The 22,531-nt window shown below is 45.1% G+C and overlaps 1 protein-coding gene across 2 annotated transcripts in view; it reads left to right on the forward strand.

Annotated features, from left to right (window-relative positions):
- The first annotated feature begins 10,889 nt into the window (after nt 1-10,889).
- Nucleotides 10,890-22,531, forward strand: part of SP3 (Sp3 transcription factor) — a 63,136-nt gene continuing 51,494 nt past the window's right edge. The window contains exons 1-4 of one of the 2 annotated variants that reach the window (XM_051848509.2): nt 10,890-11,028; nt 11,663-11,835; nt 12,348-12,488; nt 21,017-22,376. In XM_051848509.2, the coding sequence (XP_051704469.2) occupies nt 11,022-11,028; nt 11,663-11,835; nt 12,348-12,488; nt 21,017-22,376 (1,681 nt within the window). In that variant the 5' untranslated portion in view covers nt 10,890-11,021. The remainder of the gene's footprint in view (nt 11,029-11,662; nt 11,836-12,347; nt 12,489-21,016; nt 22,377-22,531) is intronic. The other variant, XM_051848510.2, reaches the window with a different exon arrangement.

Raw genomic sequence — 22,531 nt, forward strand, 5'->3', positions numbered from 1 at the left:
CCAGCATCCCATATTGTAGCACCAGTTTGAGTCTCAGCTGCTCTGCTTCCAATCCAGCTCCTTGCTAATGCACCTGGGAAAACAGTGGAAGATGGCCCAAGTCTCCCATGGGGGAGACTGGGATAGAGCTTCGGGTTCCTGGTTTGGGCCTGGCCCACTCCAAGCTATTGCAGCCATTTGGGATGTGTACCACCAGTGAATGAAAGACCTCTCTCTCTCTGTGACTCTGCCTTTCAAAGAAGAAGGAGAAGGAGAAGGAGAAGGAGGAGAAGAAGAAGAAGAAAGAAAAAAGACTGGGAGTGTAGGACTGAAGGTTAAAGTGTTAATGGAATTATAGGACCACAGTGGAGAGAGGAGGAGAATCCTGGGACCAGGGAGTGAATAAATCCTTGAGGGTAAGACTGATGAGCCGTGGGACAGTAAGGATTTTGGAGAGATGCCCTTGTGTGGGAGTCACCAGGATTTATTGAGTCGGGTACAGGAGGGTTAATCCAGGGGCAACGTGGAACAGAAAGGCACCGAACAGTCCCACTGAGTCCACAGGGAGCTGAAGGACCCCCAGGGATTCCTGGATTTAGAAGGCAGCTCTTTGACAATGCATCTGGTATATTTTAGACTTCTATTTATGTTTTCTATTATTTGAATTTGTATACACACACACACATATATATATATTTAAATATTTATTTATTTATTTTAAAGTCAAAGTTACAGAGAGAAAGAGGGAAAGACAGACAGAGAGATCTTCCATCTGCTGGTTCACTCCCCATATGGCCACAATAGCCAGGGCTGGGCTGGGCTGTAGCTAGGAGACAGGAACTTCTTCAGGGTCTCCCACATGGATGGCAGGGACCCAGATACTCAGGCCATCTTTCACTGCTTTTCCCACGCCATTAACAGGGAACTGGATGGGAAGTGGAGAAATCAGAATATGAACTGGCGCCCCTATCGGATGCTGGCTTTGCAGGCAGCAGCTTCACCCACTATGCCACACACCAGCTCTCTATGTTCTTTCTTCTTCTTCTTTTTTTTTTAATATTTATTTATTTATTTGAAAGTCAGAGTTACACAGAGAGAGAAGGAGAGGTAGAGAGAGAGAGAGAGGTTTTCCATCCACAGGTTCACTCCCCAGTTGACCGCAAAGGCTGGAGCTGCGCCGATCTGAAGCCAGGAGCCAGGAGCCAGGAGCCAGGAACCTGGAGCTTGTTCCAGGTCTCCCATGCGGGTGCAAGGGTCCAAGGACTTGGGCCATCCTCTGCTGTTATCCCAGGACATAGCAGAGAGCTGGATCAGAAGTGGAGCAGCTGGAACTCGGACTGGAGCCCATGTGGGATGCCGGCACTGTAGGCAGTGGTTTTATCCACTATGCCACAGAGCCGGCCCCTATGTTGTTTCTTAAGTGGACTATTTGCTTGTTGAGGGTAGAGCCCATGCAGTATCTTGCAGAGTGGGAATTCAGTAAAGCTCTAGCTGTAATGGACAGGAAACTGACAGAGATTCTGCAGGACAGTTGGTTGGTTCTTGGAAACTCGCTGTGTGTGGGAGAGATGTGCCGAAGGTCACCTCATGGGATGGGCATTTAGCCTGGCAGTTAAGCCACCCATGTCACCACGTGCCTGTGTTTGCTTCTGGTTCCTGCTCCCTATTCCAGCTTCCTGTCAGTGCAGACCCTAGAAGGTGGTGGTGATGGCTGAGGTAGTTGGGATCCTGCCACCCACCTGGGGGTCCTGGATGGAGTTCCTGGTTCCCGACTTTGACCCTGGCTCAGCCCTGCTGTTGCAGACATCTGGGGAATGAGCCAGTGGATGGGCACTTTTTCTGCCTGTCTCTCTCATTTTCTCTCTTTCTTTCTTGAATAAATGCAAAATAATTTTTAAAAATTTAAAAAGGTAACTTCATGCATAGGTTTCTGAGAGAATGACAATGTCATTGTTGGAGATAAATGTCCGAAGGTACAGGGGGCTGGCTCTGTAGAGAAAGTTAGTTTTGAGCATTCCGAGTGAGACATTGAGACCAGGTTACAGGGCTCGGGAGATGGTATACAACTCAAGATTGCACACTGAGTTTATTTATTTTTATTTATTTATTTATTTGAAAGTTGGAGTTACACACAGAGAGAAGGAGAGGCAGAGAGAGAGGTCTTCCATCTGCTGGTTCACTCCCCAGATGGCCACAACGGCAGGAGAAGTGCCAATCTGAAGCCAGGAGCCAGGAGCTTCTTCCGGGTCTTCCAAGCCAGTGCAGGGGCCCAAGGACTTGGACCATCTTCTATACTGCTTTCCCAGGCCATAGCAGAGAGCTGGATTGGAAGTGGAACAGCCAGGATGTGAACCAGCCCAAGCACTTGGGCCATCCTCCACTGCACTCCCTGGCCACAGCAGAGAGCTGGCCTGGAAGAGGAGCAACCGGGACAGAATCCGGCGCCCCGACCAGGACTAGAACCCGGTGTGCCGGCGCCGCAAGGATTAGTGATGTTCACTGTTAGGGGCTGGAAGGAGGAACAAACTCTACAGCAGCACGGTCCAATGCGATAGCCACTGGCCACGTGCGGCCACTTAAATTTAAATGTATGTTCATTAAAATTAGATAAAATAAAACATCTCAGGGCCGGCGCTGTGGCTCACTAGGCTAATCCTCCGCCTTGCGGTGCTGGCACACCGGGTTCTAGTCCCTGTTGGGGCACCGGATTCTGTCCCGGTTGCCCCTCTTCCAGGCCAGCTCTCTGCTGTGGCCAGGGAGTGCAGTGGAGGATGGCCCAAGTGCTTGGGCCCTGCACCCCATGGGAGACCAGGATAAGTACCTGGCTCCTGCCATCGGATCAGCGCGGTGCGCAGGTTGCAGCGCACCGGCCGCGGCGGCCATTGGAGGGTGAACCAACGGCAGAAAAGGATGCCCTTTCTCTCTGTCTCTCTCTCACTGTCCACTCTGCCTGTCAAAAAAAAAAAAAAAAAAAAAAAAAAAGAAAGGAAAAGAAAAGAAAACAAAAACATCTCAGTTTGTTAAATTCATTAATGAGCTTAAATTTTAATTAATGAAAATAAAACATTTCAGTTCACATGAGCCAAGTTTCAAGGGTCTAGTGGGCACATGTGGTTAGCAGCTACCGTAAGGATAGGGCAAACAGAACATTTCCATCATCACCGATGGTTATTTGTGGGACAGCATTATAAAGATACAGAGAAATAGTCATTGGAGAGAAAACCAGAAAGCAGATCCCATTTCCAGGGAGGAGAATTTTCAGGAAGACATGTTTACATTGCTAGATGCTGAAATTTGGGGTGGAATTAGGAAGGCAGGAGAGCACGTGGCTGAGACCTTGGGCAAGGAAAGGAAGGGAGCAAAGGAGACAACTTCCAGAGGAGACTGTACAACACATGGAGGAGTCTTAAAGATGGGGAGCCCTGCTCACGTTTGAGGACAAAGGGACAGAGGCCCATGAGGAGGGTAAGGGCTCCCAGGTCACACCCTTCCCTTGCTTCTCTTTTTAGCTGTAGAGACGATCTTAGAAGAGTTTGTAGGCAGAGCCTGCGATGTGGGGTAGCAGGTTAAGTCTTTGTCTGTGATGCTGGTATCCCATATTGGCTGCTCCCTGCTAATGCACCTGGGAAAGCAGTAGAAAATGGCCCAAGTGCTTGGGCCCCTGCATCCATGAGTGAGACTTGGATGAAGCTCCTGGCTTCTGGTTTTGGTCTGGCCCAGCCCTGGTTGTTGGGGCCATTTGGGGACTGAACCAGTGGGTGGAAGACCTCTCCCTCTCTGTAACCCTACCTTTCAAATAAATTTAAAAGAAAAGAAAAGAAAAGAAAAGAAAAGTCTGTAGGCTCTCTCTCCTGGATGTCCTGCTAGCAGCTCCAACACATGAAATCACACTCAAGATCGTCCACTCCATACTGTGATATTATGGGAGATATAAATATTTTGGTTTCATCCATGGTTCCTGGCTCATAATTCCTTCCCCAAGACAACCCATAGATGCTGGACTCTCTCTTCCCTGGGGAGGTCAGAGAAATTCTCTCTGATCTTCCCGCTCTTTCTCTGACCACCTCGCAGGTCAGGGATTCAGTCAGGGAAGACTGCTGAAGAATTCGCGCGCCGGCTGTGCTGGGAGACCCCGCCCCCCACCACCTACACACAGTCTCACCAGTCATGCCCTGGTGGTGAAGCCTCCGTGAAAACAAAAGCCCGAAAGGACAGGCTTTAGAGAGCTTCTGGGTACCTGAACACACAGGGGCTCCTGGAGGGCCCCCATGCCTGGGGAGGGCATGGACGCTGGCTCCCTTCTCTATACTCGCCCCATGCACCTCTTTGTATCCTGTATGAAAACCACTAAGCGTAAGCAGGTCCCTGAGTGCTGTGTGTCCCTCCAGTAAATTCATGACCCTGAGCGGGAGCGGGTAGTGGGAACTGGTATTTCTAGTCAGGTGATCAGAAGCACAGGTAAAACAGCTTGCGGCTTGCGACTGGCATGTCAGGTGAACAGGGTGGTGTCTCAGGTTGGTGTGTGGGGAGGGAGCCCCCAGGTGTGGTGGCAGAAGGCAGGCGTGCTGTGAGCACGTAGTAGGAAACACTGAGTTGGCAGTGGTTTTTCCTCCTATATCTACAGACGTACCCACTCCCACTTCATAGTCCCGGTTTCTGTTCCTAAAGCTGGAGCAGTCATGTGTGAATCATCCTCTTCCCCACCCCCATTAGTTGTCTGGGCATGCTTATTTTACTCCTTCTATCATGTACTTATTTGGTAATTCTTTTAAAAAATGTCTTTAAAAAGGTTTTTATTTATTTATAAGGCAGAGCTACAGACACAGAGAGCCACAGAGCGCCTTTCCACATGCTGAATCACTCCTCAAATGCCTACAAAAGCCAGGGCCGGGCTAGGCCAAAGCCTGGAGCCTGGAACTACATCCGGGTCTCCCACATGGGTGGCATGGGCCGAAGCACTTGAGCCATCGTCTGCTGCCTCCTGGGATGCTTTAGCAGGAAGCTAGATATGCGGAGGAGCAGTGGAGACTCAAACCAGGCACTCTACAATGGGATGTAGTGTCTCAAATCGTGTACCACAATGCTTGCCCTTTTTTTTTTTTTTTAGTTTAAAATAAAGATTATACATTATTTCAGGCAAACAGCAATAAAGAAAATATAATGGATTCAGCTCATATTAAGTAAAATTTGCAAATACAAATTCAAAAATCCTGGGGAAACCAATCCCAATCCCACTCTCCTCTCCATACAAAAGGTAATCACCAGTTGGAAATTAGCATTTTGGGTTAAGCTGTCCCCTGTGCCACTAGCATCCCATAAGAGCACCAGGTGAGTACTGACATGGCTCAGTCCTGGCCATTGTAGCCATCTGGAGAGTGAACCAGCAGATGAAAAATGTCTTTCTCTCTCTGCAACTCTGCTTTCAAATAAATATTTATAAAAAATTTTTAAAATATCATTTATTTGTACATGTTGTACTACATAAATGTACGTAAACACATGTAGTACAGAGTGTATTTGGTATGTTCTAAAACTTTAAGTGGTATTATAGTTTATCTTTTTTTTTTCTTTTTTAGAATTTCTTTGTTTCATTTTTATTTCAAAGACAGAGACAAGCAGAGAATGATCTTTCATCCACTGATTTGTTCCTCAAATTCCCACAATACCCAGGGCTGGGCCAGACCAAAGCCAGGATCCTGGAACTCCATAGTGATCTCCCGTGTGGATGGCAGGGTCCCAAGCACTTGGGCCATATCCACTGCCTACCAGGATACATGTTAACAGGAAACTGGATCAGAAGTAGAGTAGCTAAGACTTGAACCAGGCACTCTGTTTTGGAATGCGGGTATCCCCAACTGCAACCTAAGCTGTTGTGCCAAACACCCACTCCTAAATTCATCTTTTGGTAACGAGCTTTTTAAATTCAATGTTGATTTTGAGCTTTATCCATGATGATATGCATCTTTCTTTTAAATTTCATTTAATGAATATACCACAATTTATAAATCTACTGTGGATTATATAGTACAGTTATGTGTCACTTAATGACAAGGATACATTCTGAGAATGTTGTTAGGCAGTTCTGTTGTGTGAATATCATAGGGTGTACTTACACAAAGATGCTTACGACATCACTAGTCACTGCTTGAAGAAATCTGTGGGTCAGCCATTCTAAATGTGATTCTTTATTGACCAAAGTGTCATTATGTAGTGAATAACTGTAATGTTTATATACATACCTAAGTATGTATGTGTGTGTGTATATATGTATGTATATATTATACAATGAGGTGCCTTCAACAAGTTCATAGAATGTATGTTAAATGAAAAACTGTCCTTGGATTTCAAATTTTTTTGCACCAAAATAAATGTCTTTCAACCACTTACAATGAGCTCTTTGAAGTACCATTGAGTATATATGCATGTGTGTATATAATTGCATTTAGTTTTTACCCTGGCTCTTAGGTTGAAAGGGAGTGATGGTATGTGGTGCAGCATTTCCACCACTATAGTTCTATCCAATCATCTCCCTGGCACCTCATCCTTCAGCCCCCACCCCCATCCACTTGTCTTTTCTAGTTAGTCCTTGGGTGTGGTGGATCTTTTGGGATTAGTTATGTATCTGTTTCTGCAACTAAAGGACAGAGAGGGAGTTGTGACCTGAAGTATGAGCGCACTCGGTGCTGAAGGTCGTTGTTCACCACTGAAGGACAACAGACTTTCTAATGGTGCCAGATTACATATTCTTCTTTGCTAAGTAATGCCACTTCTTATGTACAGCCAAGAGAATTCCTAGCATCCTGTATTCTTCTAGGACAAGTTACTGAGAAAGCAGAAATACATTATACGTTTCATCTTTTCTAGGAAAATTGCCAAGACTCAGAAATCGAATGTTCGTGGACAAAGCCTCCTGGGCTTACATGACAATGACTTGGGAATGTTGTGGGTAACTAGCCATTTTAGAACCCCAAGGAATGTCAACAGATAGTGAGGATGGGAATTTTGATTATTAGGACATCAGTACTTTTGTGAACCTTGAATGAAAATGAGAAACTCATCAAGAGAAGGAACATCTTTTTCTTTTAAAATAAAGATTTATTTATTTATTTGGAAGGCAGAGTTACAGAGAGGCAGAGAGAGAGAGGTCTTCCATTTGCTGGTTCACTCCCCAAATGGCTACAATGGCTGGAGCTGCGCTGTTCTGAAGCCAGGAGCCAGGAGTTTCTTCCGGGTCTCGCATGCAGGTGCAGGGGCCCAAGCACTTGGGCCATCTACGAAAGATCATTTTCAAAGCAAGTGTTCCTTAGAATGTGAGTTTTTTGTTAGGGGTCATGTATGTTGAATGCTCTAACCAATACATGACATGTTGTAGACATTTAATATTACGAAGATGGCCCAGACAATTATCTTGTGGAAAAATGAACGCTGGATTAAAAAATTAAAGTTAACTGATTTCCTTATCTCTCTGTAATTCTACCTCTCAAATAAATAAAATCATTTTTAAAAAAAGATAATGATCTTCCATAAAAATATATACTAATTATATCCCCTTTAGTATTTATATTTTTGGTTTTTATGGGTAGATGAATCTTAAACTGATCATTTAAGAGCTGCTCTGTTGGTAAGCAGAGCTGACGGATGTGGGTTTGTATCCTGTCACTTATTTGAAAGGGACACTAAGTTCCACAGGATTGCTGAATGTCCATTTCCTCATCTGTCAAATGGCAGTTCTATAATATTGATCACATGGAGTCTGTGAGGATTAAAGTTGGAGATGTGAGGGCTTGGGACATAGTAAATGCTTAAAATGTTACCTCTACCTTTTGGTAGATTTAGAAACAAGAGAAAAAGCTTTTAAGGTATATTTTTAAGAAAACAGGGAAACATTAAGTAGGGGTAGATATACTTCGTTAATGGAAAGTTGAATGTTTCTGAAATGTGATAGTGCTTATGTATATAGGGCAAATTAAGATTCTTGAAACCTACCTGAACAGATCAGAGATGTACGACAGGTAAAAGTAGGGTCCACGTCACAGCAACAAAGCCTATGTTCCTGAGTACTGATTTAGACTGACATATACAAAACTGCCACTTTTAAGATAAAGAGCAACTGAATGTTGGCAGTTGTACATGATCCACTGAATAGATGTTTGGGGGCAGGGGTGTAGAAGTGGAGACTGTGAAGCTACAGGCACGGTCTTCCAGGTGTGGTCCAGGACAGCCGTCTCTAATACAGAGTGGCCAGGTGCAGAGCAAGCAGTGGAAGTGGTGCATGAGTCCACGCCAGTAAGAAACAGTTGCCTTTCCAGGTTCACCACGCTTCCAAAGGATTTAAGAAAACTTAGAAAAACACATATGATACAAAGAAGGAAACTGAGGATAAGGGTGGGTGGGAAGAGACACCCAGATCTCCTAACGTGATGGAAAAAGGCCAGCAGTTTCCTTAATCACTGTGGAAAGGAGAAAGTATAATATCCAACACTGGTCTCCCTGTTGGGATTAGGTGATGTGTTCCTATGTGGACATAGGAACCCTGCAATTTTGGGTTCCTACATAAACAGAGTTGGAGATGCCAATGGGAAGTACCCTTCTACTAAAAATAAATCTTTCAATTGAACTGCATTTCAAGATTTGTGTGCAGTATTGAAACAGCAAGGTGTAGGCATTCAGTTAAGTGACTGTCTTCACTGCTGGCATCTGAAGTCTCCATGTCACAATCACTTTCAAACGTGGTCTGAGTGCTCTGAATCAGACTGTAGTAGCCAGGGATGCTTTTGGTGCCTGTATTTCTCAAAAGCATTGCATCAGGAGCAGACCAGTGCAGGTGCGTGATTTTGTTTTTCAGAAAGATTAGCAGTGTTTCTATGTGTTATAGTCTTCCTCCCCACTCCCACTGTAAACAAGTTTTTGTCACTTGTCAATGGGTGCTGGTGAAGAAATGAATTTAATTCTTGTGGCCAAGTACTTTGCTTTCTATGGTGGCTTAGACTAACCCTTTGCAAAAGGCGCAGGGAGGCGGTGTACTGGGACCATGTAACATAGCCCGCTCCCAGCCATTCACTTCAAGTCCCGCTTTGAGAGAGCCAGCTAGCCTGTACCCAACAGGGCCAGGTAAGAACGAAGGAACAGTTACTTTCCCCTCTTCCCCTCCACTGTCTTCCCTGTCCTGCTCTTCAAGCCAGCTGTCCCTCTTTTTGTCCTTCCCACCTCAACAGCTTATTTTATTTTCCTTGAACCAAATGTTAAGTGTAAACTAGCACACTAACTTCCTAAGTGATTCTTCTAGTTAAATGAGAATGAAAGGACTTACTATTAGATCAACCCTATAGTTGGACTCAGAATTCGCATGTTTGTGTGTGTGTGTGTGTGTGTTTTTTTTTTTTGTCAATTCCCTGGAAATTTGATCTTTTACACAATTAGGAGCTAAGTAACCATGCAGTGTTTCCAATGTTATGTGCATAGGTGGCAAGCATAAGTGCTTTTTAACTGAGATGCAAAGTTAGTCAATCACAAATGGGCTACGAATTTAGTTACTGCCCACAAACTTTAAAGTGTTTGGGCTTCTCAACTTCCTCCTCCAGCAGTTTCATTTATCACATGAAATACAATCATCACCGTTAACTGGAACACTGATTTTGGAGTCAGAGTTACAATAAAAGTATTATGGACAGTCTCCCTGCCTTTAACCTTTTTCTTGGCAACTATACCTAAAGGTAATAGGCAGAGATGTCTCTTAGTTGGCAAAACACACACATAAAACCTGAGCATTTTCGCCCAGGATGACAGCAAGATATCAACGATGCCAAAGATGGAAGGAATGTTAGCCTAATCCAGTAAGTGAAACAAGATTTTAAAAACTAAAGCATGAAATGTTCCAAGAAAAAAAAAAAAAAAACCAAGAAACTTCACTGAGATTCACTATTTAAAAAATGTTGGCAACGGCCGGCAGGACCTTTCAGACTTGGTACCGAGAGGATTAAAAAGCAGGGAATGATATATGTATGTGTAGTGCAATGAGTGGCTAATTTTTTTTTTCTTTTTAAACAAGGATTCTTGCCTCATTGAACACATACACACGCCACATCTAAGTTCCTTTTCTGGTGCCACTGGCCAGCATGAAAGCTCTCCACTTGATTTTTCTCTCGCTCTAAACGGCTGCCTCCAGGGCAAGGGAAAAAGGGAGACGGTTGGAGACCTGGGGGGCTGAGAGGGATGGGAACGAGATGGCTCTGGCTGTGAATACGACAGCTCAAAGTGTGTGAGAGAGAAAATCCTCCTCCGGCTTCGGAGGGGGTGTCTCCCCCAATACCAGCTCCCTCCCCCCGGGCTCGTGGGGCGGGTCTGGTTTGCTCAGTAGCAGCAGCGGCCGCAGCAGCAGCCCCGAGGCTCAGCGGCAGCGGCCTCCTGGCAGCGCAGGGAAGCGGCGGCTCCGGGAGCGCGAGGCCCTGGGGAGATCGAGCCGAGGCTGCCGCCGGGATGGAGAAAACATCGAGTGGAGCCGGAGCCACCGGGGACGGATTTCCTCCCCAGCCTGGCTGCCCTACAGCTCGGTCGGGCCTACTCGGAGAGCCTGCGAGGCGGAAGAGGCCTGCGTCTCGGGCCTGGCAGCGGCAACCGGCGAGCGAGGCGGGCACAGCGGGGTAACTGGCGAGCCGTAGCCGCTCTCGGGAAGCTACGCCGCCACAGCCGCTCATTGTCTCTCCTCTTCCACCCGGGGGGCAAACAGGAAGCGCGCCGCCTGGCCGAGCGACGGACGGGCGTCCGGACCAATGAGGACGGCCGACGGGGAGCGTGGTGGCGAATGAACGCGGAGAAGAGGGGCGGGACTTCCGGGCGGGCTGTCACCCTCTTCCCCCCTTTTGGGCTGGAGGCTCCACCTTTTGTGTTTCCCGCACAGTCAATCAAAATAGGAAAAAAAAATCCCCGGACCGCTCCGGCCGTGTCCGCCGCCGCTTCCCGCATCCTCTCCCGCCGCCGCCGCCTTCGCTCCTCACCATGTGTAAGGCGGCGGGGAGCCCCGCCTGAGGTGCCCTAAACACACTATGACCGGTACGTAAAGCCGAGAGAGAGCAACCCCTGCTGCTGCCGCCGCCGCCGCCGCCGCTGACCGCAGCCAGCCCGGGGGCCGCCGCCGGCTCCCGGCCCCGTGGTGTGCCGCCGAGTGTCTGTGAGAGGCAGAAAGCCGCACTCCCCTCCGCCTGCCTGCCCTCCCCGCCAGCCACCGTCCAGCCCTCAAGCCCCCCAGCAGCGCCGTCTCCCCGCCGGGCCCCGGGGCGGGCGGCCCGGGCCGCCGGGAGCGCATCCCCCTGTGTGCGGGCGCGGGCGGCGGGCGGGCGTGTGTGAGTGACTGACGGTGCGAGAGGAGCGAGCGCGAGTGAGAGCGAGCGGCGCGAAGGGAAAGGGGAGGAGAGGAGAGGAGAGGGGGCAGGGGCAGCGCGGGGAGGAGGAGGAGGAGGGAAAGAGGAGGAGGAGGAGGGTTACTGGCAGCGGCGGGCGGGGGCAGCAGCAGGAGGGGAGGAGGGAGCCGCCGCCGCGCCGCCGCCGGGGGGCGGGTGGGGGAGGGGAAGGGGCCTCGGTCGGGGCTCTCGGAGTAATTTCGCCGCGGCCCGCGGGCCCCCTCCCTCTCCTCCACCCGCCTTCCTCCCCACCCCCACCTCCCCCCCCCCCCGCGCTGTGCCTGCAGCTCCCGAAAAGCCCGTGAAACAAGAGGAAATGGCTGCCTTGGACGTGGACAGCGGCGGCGGCGGCAGCGGCGGCGGCCACGGCGAGTATCTGCAGCAGCAGCAGCAGCAGCAGCAGCAGCAGCAGCAGCAGCACGGAAACAGCGCGGTGGCGGCGGCGGCGGCGGCGGCCCAGGTGAGGAGCGGCTGAGCCCGGCCCGGCTCCCCCCTCGCGCCGCTTTCTCCTCCCCTCGCCTCTCCCCTCCCTCCGCGCCTCTCCCCTCCCCTCCCCCCGCCCCGGGAGCTGCCCGCCCGAGGCGCCAACGCTCCGACCCCGCCCGCGCTCCCCCGCCCGCCGCCAGCCCGCCCGCCCGCCGCCTTTTTGTGCGTGTGTGAGTGTGCGAGGGTGCGCGCCCTCCCGGGGTGGGTTCCGGGCGCCAGGTGGAGGCCCGGCGCGCAGCCCGCCCGCCGACGGGGCCCGCGAGCGTGCGACGGGGCGGCCAGCCCGGGGCGAGCGGCGGGAGGAGGCGGCGGCGGCGGCGGCAGCGGCGGCGGTGGTGGTGGTGGCGGCGGCGGCGGCGAGCGCGGGCTGGCGCTGGCCGGGCCGGCCCGGAGGACCGAGCCGCACTTCCTGTGCGAGCGGCGGCCCGGCCCTAACCGCCACCCCCCTCCCCTGTCTCCCTCTCTGAACCCGCCCATCGGGGGTAGGACACTCAGCCGTCACCGCTCGCTCTGCTGGCCGCTACCTGCAGCAAGATAGGGCCGCCATCGCCGGGCGACGACGAGGACGAGGCGGCCGCCGCTGCCGGGGCCCCCGCCGCCGCCGCCGCCGCCGCCGCCGCCGGAGCGGTAAGTCCCGCGCGCGCGGCCCGCCCCCGCCGAGGCCCCGGCGCCCGCCATCCCCGGCCTGCGGGCGCCCGCCCCGAGGCCTGCCCCGCGCCCGCGCGGCCCCGCGCCCCGTCCTGCCCTCCGCATCCCGGTCTGGCCCCGAAGCCGGCCCTGGCTCTCTGCACATTGTCACTGCGGCACCTCGCTCAGAATTCGCCACAAAATGAAGTCTGCGAGGGCGGGGGTGGAGGACTCCAAAATGGATGTTTGAGCAATTCATATCAGCGCTGCAAACTCCTTCGCCGAGCGGTAGTGCATTTTCAAGCACAGCCTATCGGCCATAGATAGTATCGGCCACGGCGGCAGTGCCTCTGGTTCTTGGAATTCTGGAACCTGGAGCTTTTTCTGCTGGAGGTTGCTAGGTCTGACTGACTGAAATCGTAAGAAAGAAAAAGTGAAGTTCGTTCCCCCGAGGTAGCCTTTTGTATGCAGGAATGAGCACTCCTTGAGTGCTTTTTTAGTGACCGCTCAAAATTGTTGGATTTGAGTTTTTGCAGGCTGCTACTTAAATTTCCGGTCATCTTTCCTAGGTGGTGTTGTGTGGAACACTTAGCGACCGCTGAAATTAGACAACTTACTTAGGTGGTTCTTTAGCTTTTGAAATTGAATGAGTGTCAGCTTCAGAAACAAAAGTCAGGAATTGTATTTACATGCGTGCTACTTACAGTTGGATTTGCTTGGCAAAACGGTTATTTTCATTTTATTGTGGTTGCTGTAGGATGTGGTGGTATTCTTTTTGTAGTGTTTTTACAGTGTCTGGGCTGGGGGGAGGAGCTGGCAGTGTTATATTAGGGCTTAATTCACAGTTATCTGTTAACAGATTTTAGACAGTTAAGTTGTGAACTTTACTGTTGCTTTAGTTTAACATGTTCGTGTGTTCACTTACTAAAATAATTGGAGCCCTTTTTTGACATGGATAATAGGAATTGATTTGGTGATGTTTTCAATTGGTAACTGTAGACGGAATTCTAAGTTTGATATTTGCTATAGTCTGCATTAAATACTTAATGTCTGGTCGTTAAAAGTTGACCTAATGTTAAGCTACTGTTAAGCTACATTATTGGTAAATGTCATTTTAGTGCTTCAGATTATACTCTAGGGGACCTGAGTAGCTTTAACTTCTTAATCCTGCTTTGGTAAACAGATTAAAATGTAAAAGCATACATTTGTGAGAAGCACTGTTATTAAACAAACTTACTTGACTGGTTGGTGAGCATGTGTAATGAACTATATACCTCCATTCCCAAACAACCAAAACAAATTGGCTTTTTATTTTAATAAGCCACTGCATCAAGTCAAATTGAAAGGCAGGTTGCTTCTGTTTATCTTTTCTTAATATTCTGATTACAGCAGAACTTTTCTTGTAAATGTGATTTGCCAAGTTTAGGTATCAGTTTACCTCTGGGACTGGAGGAGTGAAGAAGGAAGTTATAGGTCAAAGTATGTATATATACATCTGCGTTAGTCTCAGGTGTGGAATTAGCACACTGTCTGCATCCTTAGCCGGCCATGGCCATGTACTTGTACCGAAGTTTCCATGCCTCTTCAGTCCCTTTTCTGAATTAACAAATCACTACTACTAACAATACATTTCCTGCCAGAAGTCTGAGATTTAGCAGTCAGATACCTCATAATTTGTCAATCATATTAAAGATGAAAATAATGATGTTACCAGAAAAATCTCCAAAAAAACCCTTTTGTTTGTGTTTGGTACCTGTGCTTAACATTTTTCACTTTGAGTAAAATGATTAAGACTGGCTTGTTATCTGTGTGCTTTAGCAAATAGAAAACTTATTTTTCCATTTTAAAAGTGGAATTGAGACTTTTTTTTTCTAGTACATTCAGAAAGTAGGAAGAAACTAATTTAAGTGATATCATGGGCTTTTGTTTTCCTGTTTAAAAATGTGCCTAGAAAATAATCTTACTCAGATTAGTGGGAATCATGAGAAGTCTGCAGGCAACTTTTTTTTGTAGCTGTGTCTTGAAAATTTTGTATTTTGTAGTAATTTTAGATTTAGAGAAAAGTTGGAAGTAACAGACCTGAAAGTTGCCCTACACCCTTCACCCAGCTTCCCCTGATATTAACATAACTACGGTACATTTGTCAAAACTAAGGAATTGGTGTTATGATACTACTAAGCTAACTGTGGACTTCATTAGGATTTCACCAGTTTTTCCATTAATACCAATTTCTGCTCTGGGATCCAATCCAGGATACCAAATTGCATATGGTATTGTGTTTAAAAATCAAGTGGAAATACCCACATACAGTTCAACTTTATGCCAGTTTAGTTTGTTATTTTAAGATTAAAAGGGCCTTGAAAAGCCAATCAGTTGCTGTGAAGGCTTGCTTTAAATATCATCTCAAATTTAGAATTTGTTATAAAAGAGGATCCCAGTCTAGGGTATTTACCTTTAGTACAGTGCTGAAGGGGTCCAATCACAAAACAGTCTGTGAAGTTGAGTAGTTAATTTATTAATAAAGCAGAGAATAGAAAAAAAAAGACCTTTAAACAAGTATGAACTAGTCCAATTTGCATGTGTGAAATTGTGGATTCTTTTTTTTTCTTTTTTTTTTTTTTTTTTACTTTAGTGAAATAAACTGAACAAGTAAATATCATTTCCTGATTGGCTTATGCTACAACCTCAGTATTGATTAGTTTAAAACAAAAATGTTGGTAGCTTTTAAAAAAAAATTGGTAATAGCTTATTTGAAGAAAAGATCATTTTTGCCAGTACTTGAAATAAGACCTACACTATCATTTTAATGAATTTGTTAAGATCTTTTAATTCTGTTGGTGTTCTTTGAAGATTTTAAGAAACTCAAATACTTGCCTAAGAATGGTTCTCAGTTTGTTACCTTAGCTTCACACTTATTCTTATTTCCAGTTATACATCTTCCTTGCCTATTTCTGGATTTTATAAAGCCATTTGTGGGAACTGAGAAGTTAATCCCTTCCAAATAGTATGCAACAAGCAGTGTGGATTTTTTCATTTTCCCTTTCTGCAGGTATTATCTAAAAAACTATGCCCTTTTCCCCCATCCTTCTCAAATGCCACCTCCCCATTTTTATGCCCAATTGCACTGGAGAATGCCCTTGGAATGAATTTTGCTATAGGACCAGCACTGCAGGTACCACCTTTCTGAAGCCGCTCCCCCTCCCCCCACCTTAGATTGGGTCCTTTATCACTGAGTGGTTCTGTGTTTATGTGTAGAGGGAAACTGAAGAGTACCCTTCAGTTACAGCTTTTTACAGTACTGCCGACTTCCACGTTCTGTAGTTTGCTAATTGTCCAGTAAGGATACTAGTTACTGGTTTGTGAGCTTAATGGAGAGTGTTATCTTGCAACTGAACCACATAGAAATTCTTGCCTGAGTTGTGTGTTTTTATGTCTCTATTGCTTTGTTTCTGTAATGTTTCCAGTAGCTTGACATCAAACATTTTTATAACTTTTTTGGTTTCAGATGACTTTCTAATTTATCCCTTTCTCATTTGGTGTTTAGAGTACTTGATTTCTTTCAGTGACATGTTGCTGATAAAATGAAATATTTGGGGTTTATTCATGGTGGAATTATAGAAATAAATAGGTTTAAAATTAGCTTAGAGTTTTTCACTGGAAGGCTCTTAATATCTGAAAGTTAGTTTTATTGATCTGTTTCCATGTGTCCATCATTCTGTCCATTTCTTTTCATTTTCTTTGTCATGACTTTAAAGCAGAATATCTTTTTTCCACATACTAGTCTTACTTTGTACCAGGAATTGTTCTGGTGTCAAATGGATGTTTTTCAGATCTGTTACCATAATCTTTAATAATCATAATCATATTTCTTGGGAGTACACAGACCTTTATAAAGCTTAAAGGTTTATTTATTTATTTATTTATTTCTTTTTTTGGTGACCCTGTAAGGTAGTAGCCCTTGTTAAGCTAAGGAAATTACGATCTTCCTTGAAATCACACACAATTTCAGTTCCACATTTGTAGCTGGGACAAAAATTCAGTTCTGAGTTTTTTCTTTCTAGTGTAATACACTCCCCTCCCCTAGCATGGTTTTGTTTTAAATAATTAAAGTCTAGTAGTTTTCTTTTTCTTTCTTTCTTTTTTTTTTTTTTTTTTTAAGATTTATTTGAAAGGCAGTTACAGAGAGGCAGAGAAAGAGAGAAAGGTCTTCCATATGCTGGTTCACTCCCCAGATGGCCACAATGGCCAGAGCTGTGCCTATCGGAAGCCAGGAACCAGGAGCTTCTTCTTGGTCTCCCGCGTGGGTGCAGGGGCCCAAGGACTTGGGGCCATCTTCTACTGGATTGGAAATGGAGCAGCCGGGACTTGAACTGGCACCCATATGGGAAGCTGGTCCCTCAGGTGGATGCTTAACCTACTACACCACAGTGCGGGCCCCTAGCACAATTTTTAAAGCTGCAGATTATTATGTAAGAATAATTCCTTTCTGGACTTTTTTTTTTTTCTAAAGATTTATTTATTACAAAGGTGGAGTTAGACACAGAGAGATCTTCCATCCATTGGTTCGTTCCTCAGATGGCTGCAATTCTGAAGGTTTGGCCAGACTGAAGCCCAAGGCTTCATCTGGGTCTCTCATGTAGATAAAGGGGCCCAAGCACTTGGACCATCCTCCGCTGCTTTCCCAGGCCATAGCAGAGAGCTGGATCAGAAGTGGAGTGGCCTGGACACTAAGTGGTGTGCCCACATGAGATGCAGTCATCTCAGGTGATAGCTTTACTGCATACGCCACAAAGCTAACCCCTGGCCTTTTTTGCTGAAATTATTTGTGGCTGTGTTTTTACTTCATCCATGTGCTTGATACTTTTCATATGTGCTTTTTCACCTTAGATTTATTCAGAAAAGTTGAGAATATATAATTTTGTTTAGATATAGTCTTTGGATTAATGGCCTATACCACTGGGAAGAATGATACTACAGTTTATTATTTAGTTTCTTGAGATGGGCAGTATTTACTCAGAGTTGGCTTTTAAGTAATATTTATTTTCAAGGAGTTTCTTGACTAAAAAGTTGTTCACTCAAGATTGAATATATGCATTTGTTACTGTTAAGTAAAAAAATAAGTGCTTACAATTTCTCGACAAGACTGAAGTTGAAGAATTTGACTTTAATGTTTAGTGCTTGATTTTAAAATTTAGGTTGAATGATTTTAAGTGTTTGAAAGACACATTACTGTTTTAGTTCCATCCCAGAGATTTGTATGGGGTTCACAGTTTCTCAGCTTTTAGTCTCTTCTGCCTTTCTTTTGGTCTCTTTCACTGGGCCTTAGTTTATCTTTATAAAACACAGATGCGATTGCACCGCTCACTTGCTTATAAACCTTTTATAGCTTTCATTTACTGTCTGTAGGATAAAGTCCAAACAATCCATCCAGTAGGATCAGTGCAGCCATTTCCAGGCCTTGATAAAAATGTCTCATCTGTTCCTTACTGCTTTTCTTTATGAATATGAATTTTTTCTGGACCTCTTGGGCTCCATGTGGTGTATTATTATTTAGGGGTTTTGTCTGTGGTTTTTGTGTTACTGTCCCTTTACTAATGCTTCTATATCCTAATGAACCTTGGTGAAATCTTGCATTTTATTCTCATATTAACTCAGCCTTCTCTTCACATTCCTACTTTTGTAATCATATGACTAGTCTGGGCCACTTTTTATGGTATGTTAGCATGCATGTGTAAGTCTGCTCGGATAGATTGTAAGCCATTTGAAGATAGGGATTGTGTATCTTACGAGTTTATGTATACATGCTTATTTCCTGTTGGCAGATATGTTTTAATGTTTGAGTAATTAAACTAGGGTTCTTCCAGTGGAAAACATATTTTTCAACTGTATATGAAAATTAGGCAATTAATTTTTTTAAGAAATTTAAGATCTTTTGGTCCTGTAATATTTGCATTAAAATTTATGGGATAGTCTATGTTAGGAGAACATTTGTCTTAGCTTTTTTTTTTTTTTAATGTCAGATTCCCTTTGAGAATATGATGAAACCTTACAGTATGTCTGCTGTTTGATCCCTTAAAGCCCAACCATGGGTCCTAGATTGACAATACTAGGCTAGATATGCTTATGTTCTCAATGTCTGGTGATACTTGGGAGGTTATAGAAAATTATGGTTAGATCGAGAAGTAAGTGAGATAGGCTAATGTATTAGCTTTTCATTACTATAACAAAATACCTGAGGCAGACCACTTTATAAAGAGAAGAGGTTTATTTTAGGTTATGGTTTGGGAGGTGCAAGATGGAGGCACCTCACCAGATGATGGCCTTCTGGCTGACAGAGACCTGAAGTAGCACAGAATACTGCATGGCAAGAGACAGGGAGCCTGTGTATCTGTGTCTGTCTCTGCCGCCTCCTCACAGAGTCATCAGGATTCAGTCATGGGGCCTCCATCCTAATGACCTAATCTAATCAAACTTTCCAAAGACCCCTCTTGTAAACACTAGTTGGATTAAGTGTCTACCCTCTTAATAACATGGATGTGAGGCTTTGAACTCCTACATGAGTTCTTTGAAGTGAAGTTGCATTTAGACTGTAGCACTGGTTTCATTTTTATTTTTTTTTAAAGATTTATTTATTTATTTGGAAGAGTTACAGAGAGGGAAGGAGAGGCAGAGAGAGGTCTTCCATCCACTGGTTCACTCCCCAATTGGTCAAAATGACCGGAGCTGCACCTACCCGAAGCCAGGAGCCAGGAGCTTCTCCAGGTCTTCCCATGTAGGTGCAGGGGCCGAAGGACTTGGACCATCTTCTACTATTTTCCCAGGCTATAGCAGAGAGCTGGATCAAAAGTGGAGCAGCTGGGTCTCGAACCGGTGCCCATATGGGATGCTGGCACTGCAGGTAGCAGCTTTACCCGGTTTGCCACAGCACTGGCCCCAGCACTGGTTTTATTTTGATGTTAAATTCCATAAGGTCTAGTCTCCTTGTGTTTACCCCTAGTGTTTGTGGGGGACAGGCCCTGTGTTCTAGAGTTAGGCTTAGCCTAGTTTTAAATCCTGTCTTGGCCATTTGATAGATATGTGATTTTTATCCCATACTTTTTGTATCTGTGAAATAGGAATACTAGTTAATGCTTGACCTCACAGAATTGCTTTAAGGAGTAAGTGGCATAATCTTATGAACCCTTCTTATAGAATGTGGCACATAAAAGAAAAAAATCAAATGTTAGACCCTATTGTTATTATTCCCTAAAAAAAAAAAAAACTATTCTTGATATTGACAAGTAGGGTTTTACTGCTTTTTGCTTTCTACATTGGTATTTTTCCCAATCGTGTCTAATCCATAAACCATGGGGATATATGAGAGTGCAGCAGATCACAGAATGCAAAATGTGTGTGCCTGGCATTCTACTGCAAAGTTAAGTAGAACAGTAGGTAAAGCCAGGCTGTAGCCTCCAGTTTTTTTTTTTTTTTTTTTTTTTTTTAAGATTTTATTCATTTATTTATTTGAGAAGTAGAGTTACAGACAGTGAGGAAGAGACAGAGAGAAAGGGTTTCCATCTGCTGGTTTACTCCCCAATGGCCACAGTAGCTGGAGCTGGGCTGATCTGAAGCCAGGAGCTTCTTCTGGGCTCTCACACAGGTGCAGGGACGGGGGCCCAAGAACTTGGGCCATTTTCTGCTTTCCCAGGCTGTAGCAGAGAGCTGGATCTGAGGAGCAGCAGCCGGGACATGAACCAGCGCCACAGGTGGAGGATTAACCTGCACCACAGTGCCAGCCCTTATATCCTCCAGTTTTTAGTGTCTAGCAAAATGTTTCAGATGGGGCTACTTCGTCATGTCGTTACTGGGCAGTAACCTTTTCTCATTAAGTTTTTTTAAGTTCTCATATTTTTCTAGTAGTTTATGCAAAAAGTAAGGAGTTTGTTGACTTGCTCATGGAATAACTCTAGCCATGAGTTTGCAGTAGAATACGTTAATTCATGCCATAAAGGAGTAGCCTTAATTATTTGATAAAAAGTTTTAAGCAATAATATACAAATCTTTTTAACTTGGATGACTACTTGATAATATTGTACTAATGTTCCCTGTTTTGTATACAGTTGTAATGTGCCTAATTTGATCATGTATTTGTAGTGGACTATATACTTTTTAAAACTCTAGTAGTTGGTGTGTTTGGCTTAAACTATTCATAACTTTTTTTAGCCACCTCCACTGTGTGTGTGTGTGTGTGTGTGTGTGTGTGTGTGAGATAACCTATAGCATTCGAGATTATAGGTGAGAGATCAGAAGATCAATTTATAGTTGTAAGAAAAAAGAATTCTGAAACTTTTTTTTACCCTGTTCAAATGGATGGGCTGTGTTTGCAATAACTAACAAAACCTGAAGTGATAATTACTGTAAATTGAACTCTGTGTTATTAAGATAACTTTGTTTTCAGGTAGTAGGATTTATATCAGTTTATAGAGTATTGAGGATTTGTTAAAATATACCACAAATATATCATAACTTTTTTTTTTTTTTTAATCCAGACAGGTGATTTGGCTTCTGCACAGTTAGGAGGACCACCAAATCGATGGGAGGTTTTGTCAGCCACGCCTACAACTATAAAAGATGAAGCTGGTAATCTAGTACAGATTCCAAGTGCTGCTACTTCGAGTGGGCAGTATGTCCTTCCCCTTCAGAATCTGCAGAATCAACAAATATTTTCAGTTGCACCAGGATCAGATTCGTCAAATGGTACAGTGTCCAATGTTCAATATCAAGTAATACCACAGATTCAGTCAACGGATGGTCAGCAGGTTCAGATTGGTTTCACAGGCTCTTCAGATAATGGGGGTATAAATCAAGAAAGCAGTCAAATTCAGATCATTCCTGGCTCTAATCAAACTTTGCTTGCCTCTGGAACACCTCCTGCTAATATTCAGAATCTCATACCACAGACTGGTCAAGTCCAGGTTCAGGGAGTTGCAATTGGTGGTTCATCTTTTCCTGGCCAAACCCAAGTAGTTGCTAATGTGCCTCTTGGTCTGCCAGGAAATATTACCTTTGTACCAATCAATAGTGTCGATCTAGATTCTTTGGGACTCTCGGGCAGTTCTCAGACAATGACTGCAGGCATTAATGCCGATGGACATTTGATAAACACAGGACAAGCTATGGATAGTTCAGACAATTCAGAAAGGACTGGTGAGCGGGTTTCTCCTGATATTAATGAAACGAATACTGATACAGATTTATTTGTGCCAACGTCCTCTTCATCACAGTTGCCTGTTACGATAGATAGTACAGGTATATTACAACAAAACACAAATAGCTTGACCACTTCTAGTGGGCAAGTTCATTCTTCAGATCTTCAGGGAAATTATATCCAGTCGCCTGTTTCTGAAGAGACACAGGCTCAGAATATTCAGGTTTCTACAGCACAGCCTGTTGTACAGCATCTACAACTTCAAGAGTCTCAGCAGCCAACCAGTCAAGCCCAAATTGTGCAAGGTATTACACCACAGACAATCCATGGTGTGCAAGCCAGTGGTCAGAATATATCACAACAAGCTTTGCAAAATCTTCAGTTGCAGCTGAATCCTGGAACCTTTTTAATTCAGGCACAGACAGTGACCCCTTCTGGACAGATAACTTGGCAAACGTTTCAAGTACAAGGAGTCCAGAACTTGCAGAATCTGCAAATACAGAATACTGCTGCCCAACAAATAACTTTGACGCCTGTTCAGACACTCACGCTTGGTCAAGTTGCAGCAGGTGGAGCCTTGACTTCAACTCCAGTTAGTCTAAGCACTGGTCAGTTGCCAAATCTGCAGACAGTTACAGTAAACTCTATAGATTCTACTGGTATTCAGCTACATTCAGGAGAGAATGCTGACAGTCCTGCAGGTGAGTCTTCAGTTATATCATGCCATAAATATGTCCAGATAATATGTAGGGAAACTTTGTATTTTAGGTGTTTATCAGCATCTGGCCCTTGTTATAGCTCATGATATGTTTTTCAATGTTTATGTAAAAGTAGACATCAAGTTATCTTCAGAATT

The sequence above is a fragment of the Oryctolagus cuniculus genome, chromosome 3 (assembly GCF_964237555.1).
Source record: "Oryctolagus cuniculus chromosome 3, mOryCun1.1, whole genome shotgun sequence".
In the NCBI taxonomy this organism is placed as follows: domain Eukaryota; kingdom Metazoa; phylum Chordata; class Mammalia; order Lagomorpha; family Leporidae; genus Oryctolagus; species Oryctolagus cuniculus.